Source organism: Glycine soja, chromosome 18 (assembly GCF_004193775.1).
Source record: "Glycine soja cultivar W05 chromosome 18, ASM419377v2, whole genome shotgun sequence".
NCBI classification, from domain to species: Eukaryota; Viridiplantae; Streptophyta; class Magnoliopsida; order Fabales; family Fabaceae; genus Glycine; species Glycine soja.
Window position 1 is genome coordinate 23346669 of NC_041019.1, and position 7942 is coordinate 23354610.

Below are 7942 nucleotides of genomic sequence, written 5' to 3' on the forward strand. Positions count from 1 at the left end.
CCGGATACTTTCCGGAAGAAGTAGTTCTTCCAGAAGAATTCCGGAAGATGTGTTCTTTCGGAAGACCTTTCAAATTTTTGGAAGAACCTTCTGGAAGAAGTAGTTCTTCCGGAATTGTTCCGGAAGAAGTAGTTCTTTCGGAAAGTCTGTTTTTTTTTTTTAAAACAAAAATTGTTTTGTTTTTTTTAAATGAATTATTATATTTTTTTTGGTTATTTTGTTTTTGAGATTTTATGAAAAATGAGGTTTGGGTTTTTGATGTCATGTTTTTTTTATAATTTAAATTGTGTATTTTTACTAAATATTAATTTGTAAATTATTTATTTTTTTGTTTATAAAAGTAGTTGTGTTTATTTTTGTTTATTGTTTTTTTTTAAATTAGTGTTTTTTTTTATAAATGAAGTTGTTTATTTTTATAAATAAAGTTGTGCGTGCTTTGGAAATTTTTTAAAAATACTAATTTTTTATAAATGATATAAATTAAGTTGTTTATTTTATTATAAATGAAGTATTTTTTTTTAAAAAAAGTTGTGGATGTTTACTAATTAATTATTTTTACATTAGTTGTGTTTTTTTATAAATGAAGTTGTTTATTTTTTTTTCTAAAATTAAGTTGTGGATATTTTTTAATTAATTAATTTTACATTAGTTGTGTTTTTTTTTAAAATGAAGTTGTTTATTTTTTTTAAAATTAAGTTGTTTATTTTTTTTTTAAAATTAAGTTGTGCATGTTTAGTAATAATTTTTTTTTACATTAGTTGTGTTTTTTTTATAAATGAAGTTGTTTATTTTTTTTTAATTATGTTGTGTATGTTTTAAAATAATTTGATTTAAATTAGTCTTATTTGTTTATAAATAAAGTTGTTTTTTTTATAAAGAAAATTGTGTATATTTTGATCGAAAAAAATACGTGTTCGACATGATTTGCAGATCATGGTCAGAACACGAGGTTTAGGTCGTGTCATAGGTAGACTTGTAGGCAGAGATAGACCTGATGACTAGGATGCTGTTGATGTTCCCGAGAGACGTAGGCCTACTGCCTCAGCCCGTAGGCTACGAGTTCTTCAGATGACTGCGGAGGAACGTGATATGGCTGAGGACGTTGCTGACATGACTGACGATGTCCCTGAGCTGGCTGCGGAGGCACCTGAGATGCGTGCGGACGTACAGGGTGCTGATGGTGGTGAGGGGTCAGATGCTGATGATGCTGCTGAGGGATTCCCTTGTGGGCTACGTGACCCGTCAGTGCTCACATCATTTGTTGAGCATGTTGCACATGCTGTTTGGAGTGAACAGATATTTTAATTTGTTAATTATTTATCATTGTTGATTTATTTGTTTGTCATTAATTTTTTTTAATAATTGTATAATTTGTACTTCAAATCAGGAACGTCCTGATTTGAAGTTAGTGTCACATGGGAGGAAGGTGACACTGATTGGGAGGCCAGTGCCTGAGATTGAAGGCCTGGTGGCTGCCACAGGATTAAGTCCACTGATCGATTATTCAGTTATTATTGGCGATCCTGGACTGATATCCGCATTCGTGGAGAGTTGGCACGGTGAGACTAGCACCTTCCACCTTCCGGTAGGAGAGCTGACGATCACATTGGATGATGTGTCGTCACTCCTTCATTTGTCCATCACTAGCGCCTTGCACAGTTTCCATGCTCTTTCTACGGAGGAGGCCAGATTTTTTCTAACATAGTTGCTCGAGGAGTCTGCCGAGGAGGCCAGAGTCGAGACAACACTCACACGTGGGGCATATGTACGACTAGGATGGGTTCGAGACATTTTTGAGACGAGATGTCAAGCCCGACGGTGGATTGTCACAGCTCGCGCTTATCTGCTGCACCTTGTCGGTTGCACTCTTTTTGCTAATAAGAGGGCAACATACGTGCATGTGGTTCACCTTGACGCTTTCCGGGACCTCGCTCAGAGTGGTGGTTACGCTTGGGGAGTTGCCGCGCTGGTTCATATTTATGACCAGTTAGATGAGGCTTGTAGGATCACCACCCGACAGCTTGCGGGGTACTTGACGCTACTTCAGGTAAATTTTGTATTTTTTAATATGTTACGTTCGATTATGATTTAAACATGTTTTTATGTTATGTTAACCTCAATTATTGTGTATTGCTAGATCTATGAGCACTTCCCTAGTGTGCACCAGTGCGTGACAGACGATACATACCAGGAGACGTCCCCACGTGCTTCTCGGTGGTTGACGTCGAAGGCGCACATGAAGGAAATCACAGAAACACCTTACAGGGCACGTTGTGATGGTTTGACCGTCACAGATGTGTCCTGGTTGCCGTACACGGAGCATCGGGGGGTTAGGGCCTTTCAGGAGATTTCATCTTTCCAGGGTCAGCTAAGATGGGGTCCTATGGTGGTCACAGCTCGACCGGAGAGGGTGGTACGCCAGTTTGGTTACATCCAGAGCATCCCTCCGCCGCCTGTTAGTGCACGATTGTCACACGATCAGATAGATGACAGGTGGATGCAGTTTGCGGAGTACTTACTACCTGCGGGTCAGTTTTGTCTAGTGCCTGGGCAGGTATCTATGAATTACATGGAGTGGTTTTTCCACATATCTCACCCATTCATGATACCGACCCAGGCAGGTGACCAGCCGAGAGATGCACCAGCTGCAGACCCTGAGGACTACATACAGCCGCCCAGCCCCCAGGTTCCAGTAGCATTTGACCCCCCTCCACATGTGGTAAGATTCTTTGTGCGCTTAATGTTTTATGAGTTGTTATTTATTTTAAATTTCATAATAAATGTTTTTAATGACTTTGACAGGATGATTACGACAGATATGAGGCGATTGCACTGAGGTTGAAGCGTGTGCTCAACCTTAGGATAGTCACTGCAGGCACAGAGTTATATGATATTATGCAGGACTGCCTGATGATCGCGAGAGGGGAACCCAGTGCTGATGGGACTGTCAGGGCTCGTCAGAGACGCCGCACGGACCATTGATCATTGTATTTATTTTTTGTGTTGTAGTTGACATGAATATTTGTAATTATTACAGTTTTTTGTTTAATATAGTTGATGTGTTTTGCACAGTTTATTATTTTATAATATAGTTTATTATTCCGATTGTGGTCCTTAAGCGAAGTTTACGAGTATTTTAAATTTATTTTTAAAAAAAGTGAACCTAAAATCATGAATTTTGTTTGTAAGAATTACATAAAAAAGAAATGTTTTTAAAATCATTCATAATTCATAATTCATAATTATGTGTTAGTAAGATTTTTAAAGTAATTATCATATATAATAAATTATGATTCGATCATAATTTACACTATTAATATATTAGGTCGTACCAAAAACAAAATATTAAAAAAAATTACATGACAATAAAATTGTCATATAAGATACTACAAGGATGACTTTAAAAAAATTCATGTTTAAGTACCTATGTTTGGGGTATTTTTGCGTGGGTGTGCCAGTGCCGTGAGACAATGGAGGGCAGCCATTTCTCATGTTTGGACGTCAAAGAACAAAAAAAAAATAGTCTTGTTCCCCGGTTCCGTCAAATAACACCTAAAAACAAAGCCAAAAAATCCAAAACAATAGGAAATCGATCCTTTTTCATCTTCAAGTACCCATGTTTGAGATTTTTTTGCGTGGGTGTGCCAGTGCCGTGAGACAATGGAGGGCGACCATTTCTCATGTTTGGATGTCAAAGAACCCAAAAAAAATAGTCTCGCTCCCCGGTTCCGTCAAATAACACCTAAAAACAAAGTCTGAAAATCCAAAAAAATAGGAAATTGACCCTTTTTCATGTTCAGATTTTTTTGCGTGGGTGTGTCAGTGCCATGAGATAATGGAGGGCGGCCGTTTCTCATGTTTGAACGTTAAAGAACCCAAAAAAATTAGTCCCGTTTCCCGGTTCCGTCAAATAACACCTAAAAACAAAGCCTGAAAATCCAAAAAAATAGTAATCCGACCCTTCTAACAATTAATTTTTTGGACCATTGAAACAACACATTCAACTTTATTATGGGAATTAAACACGCCGTAAACAGATAAAGGTTACATCAACGAAAAAGCAAAAAAATAAACATCACATTCAGTTGTTTAGCGACGTCCCAGTGACCTCGTCTTCGATTTTCACAACATATTTAGTAAAGACAGCTAAAATTTCTATTGGTCCATATTTTTTCCAGTAGTTAGCTTGTACTAACACCTTCAGCAGTTCTTCGTTGGTCATCAGCTCATTTATTTTATATTTTATAAGCGTATCTGAATACTCAAAGCGAGCTGGTTGACGGAAAAACAATCGTCTTACCATTTGTGATTCGTGAATTCCAAGAGGGGGAATCCCTTTAGGTGCAACTTGCTTTATTAAATTCTTCAGTTCATCGATGGTACATGTTGAAGGAATTTGAAATTTCTTAGGATTTTTTCCTGTGAACGCGCATCCAACAAATTTGTTCTGCGATGGCATGTTCCATTTCCCGTTGTAATACAGGATCGCGTCATGAGTACAGGGCATAGTGCGTTCAAGTAAGTTTATTATTCCATCTGGTGTTCTTCCAACGGTGCATAATAACTTAATCGGACCAACACAAGAAAATTGATCATTACATATGAACATTGTGTTGACATCGTCATCATTTATCAATTTCATACACTGAAAGCGAATTTGGTTACCTGTATCAGTGAATGGCTTCCGATAGTGAATTTCATCCAAAAATTCTTTGTCGGATAGCTGAAGGGTATTGTGTATTCTGGTTTTTAGGCTTGCAAAATCACAACTATTTGGTACTCGAATGGGCACCGGAGTTGAAGTTTGGAAGTAAACGCCAGTATCATTGTGAATAATTGATCCATTTGGAAAAATGAAAACCAACCTTGAGTTGACAATCGTTTGACTGCTAGTTTCTCCTAAAAATGCCATACTTTGTGTATCAATTAGGAGACTATTTGAAAGCAAGATAATGTGTGATTTATTAGCCGTGTCTGCCATATATATAGATGGTTGTGACCGAGAGATTGCTTAACTTTGTTTACAAAAAAATAGACACGCATAAACATGTTTCGTGATTATGTTTCCTTCAGAATGTGTAGTCAAGTCAGCCAATGTGTTGTCGCGCTCAAACTGTAATACACATGCATGTCATTATGTGTTGTCAATTATGACAATGATGTATGCTGCACGCGTAAATAATTTTTGTTGGACCAACAATTTTCTTGCTTAGCCAAACGAGTACTTACTAATATTTATTGGTTAGTAACGGGTTACAACAAATTATATCGCATAATGAATACAATTACATAAACAATGCATGTTTAGTCTTCATTTAGGTCGACATAGTGTCTTCATTTAGGTCTACTAATATATGGAATTGTCCACTGCTTTGCCTGAGAATAACAATTGCTTGACCACAACAATGCTGGAGGCGGTAAGGGACAATGGTCTTTCAAATAAGCCTGTTGTACATGAACAAAGATTATATCATGCGGTGACCGTGTCAAACGAACCAGCGAAGTCATTGCATAATTGTTATACTAACTATATTCAATGTACCTGAACAAAATGATTTCCAAACACGTGACCGACACATATCATGCGGTGGCCAGAAGAATCAGGTGGTGGTTGACTTCTAAGAGGAAAAAATGTCATGCTTTGTTGTCGGGACAACGATACAAGGATTACGTTATACCGTGAAAAAATGTCATGCTTTGTTGTCGGCCACGAATCTTCCCCCATACCTAATAAAGTCGCAATGGACTGATATCCACAGTTACCGTCCACTTTCATATCCACAACGTCACGAATGAAACCTTGAATGAATGGCGCAAATTGATCCAACATCGGGATGATCCTTGTTGGCTGAGGCGATTCAGAACATGATGCACTTCGTTTGACTGGAGAGTTGCTGCTTTGAACAGAATGAAAAGCATCAACATACTCCCAGTAAGACGGATCACGCTTTGTGGATCTTTGACTTCTTTTCATCGGTTTCTTCGGTGCACCTTTAGTGTTGACCTTTGACGGAGGAGGGCACATAGAGTTATGATCAGGGTATGCAATTTCTCGAAGTTTACTCTTCAGAGTTACTTTGCCAGACACATCAAGTTCATGAAACCTTTTAGATATGATCTCTATCTCTTCCTTGATGCTGACTTCCATCTCACATAACCCTTGGTCTGAAAAGCAAAGTCTCCTCCAGAAAAGATGGACTGACTCCAATGGGATGCTGCTAGCAGTATACCTAGAAAGCTCACATGCATAAGGAAGACCGTGCGTGCTTCTCATCACACAACCACAAGAAGAGAAATTGTTGTCGAGATAACGTAGACGGTCAACCTCAGAAGCAATCTGATTTAAAGAATCCCTTGAAACCATCCCAAGAAGCCTCTTGTATAAGGTTTTTTTTTATATACATGCCCAACCTCATGCGTATTGATTTCAAAGGATGCTTTAATTTCGACGTGTTGCAGCGTGAGCATGTTGTTCATCGCATCCCAAACATTACATAGGTCTCCAACGCTATTTTGTAGTACTCTTTTGAGAGCCCAATGAGCTGATTCAACCCTACATTTAAAATACACAACAAACATGAAAATATACAACAATTAAATACTATTTATTACTAATCCTTACTAACAAATAAAATCAGTTCTTAATACCTGTTTGTTGTTGTGTTGCCTAGGTGAATGACCTTATTCGTCCATGCTGTAATAAATTTTTTCTTGTGCGAGATAATCCATGTGTCGTTAACATAGTCAATGAACATCGGCCAAGGCGAACAACCAACTTGAAACTTCTGATGTGACTCATGGAATTGGTGTTCGGACGGACAATCAACCAAAGTACCCCAGTTATCCATTACATAGTCCCACGCATTTTTTTCACCGATTAAAGATTTGCACTTCGCCTTCACATTCTTATCGATATGAAACCTGCACAACAAATTAGTAGACTTGGGGAACACAGTTTTCACTGCATTCATCAGTGCTAGGTCTCTATCAGTGACAATAACAAGAGGGAGGCGATCATTTCTTAAAAATAGGTCTCGAAATCGATCCAAAGCCCATACAATATTATTAACACGCTCAGCCTCCAGATATGCAAACCTAGTAGAGAATGTCATCGCCGTTGGTGTCACTCCAACAAAGTCAAGTAGTGGGAGTCTGTACCTGTTTGTTTTGTAGGTATTGTCTATAAAAAACACCAGATGACATGCATGTATGTATTGATCACGTTCGAGAAGCTTCATCAAATGCTGCATTTCGGTATCAGCTCCTCTTATTGAAGAACGATATGCACTTCTTGCATTGTAAATTTGCTTTATCGTGGTGCAATTGTTGGCATTGTGTTCCTTCAACGTTAGCAAGATGTTTTTCGGTTTCACCATCGACTTTGTCATCTCAGTAATAATTTTCTTTTCTTCCTTAGTCAATCTCCCGGCGTATGGATGTCCAACTAAGGACTTGGCCAATTCATGATTGTCAATCCCACAGATCAACTTCACCATCCAACTTTCCCCTCCATGCACTGGTTTCCCACGAAGCCTGAAGGGACAACCACATTTCCTACTCCTAGTGTCTTTTCTAATGAATTCATTATTCCTACACTTGTACGTACCACTCTTTTCACACCCAATTAAGACAAACGAACTTCTTCCTCTACTACCGGTCTCTGTGTCAGACCTCATAATCACTGCAACAAATCCATTTTCATGGGCAACTGTTCGAGCCCATTGCAAAACATCATCTCGAGTAGCGAATACCTACAACGCAACCCTAACATATTAATTTTCATACAAAACATCAATTCAACCAAATGACTCAAATTATCTATGATTACTTGAGACGTATTAAAAGCATTTGAATAATCCACATGTGGTTCATTCACCCCACATTCTTCTTGATTATCATAATCATAATCCATATGAACTTCTTGTGACATCGCATAGTCATA

At 38.1% G+C, this 7942-nt stretch overlaps 1 protein-coding gene across 1 annotated transcript; it reads left to right on the forward strand.

Moving 5' to 3' along the window:
- Window positions 1-1068: 1068 nt before the first annotated feature.
- LOC114397110 lies at window positions 1069-3008 on the forward strand. The gene is made up of 3 exons (XM_028359227.1): window positions 1069-1281; window positions 2138-2719; window positions 2803-3008. Exons 1-3 carry the CDS (start codon window positions 1069-1071, stop codon window positions 2980-2982), a joined length of 975 nt encoding a protein of 324 aa, XP_028215028.1. The 3' UTR covers window positions 2983-3008.
- Window positions 3009-7942: the final 4934 nt, after the last annotated feature.

Excerpts from the sequence above, each read along its gene's own strand:
- LOC114397110 (XM_028359227.1), top strand. The coding sequence starts at position 1,069 with ATGACTGCGGAGGAACGTGATATGGCTGAGGACGTTGCTGACATGACT. Across the intron at positions 1,282-2,137 it reads TTGAGCATGTTGCACATGCT|ATCTATGAGCACTTCCCTAG; the intron begins GTTTGGAGTGAA and ends GTGTATTGCTAG. Across the intron at positions 2,720-2,802 it reads TTGACCCCCCTCCACATGTG|GATGATTACGACAGATATGA; the intron begins GTAAGATTCTTT and ends TGACTTTGACAG.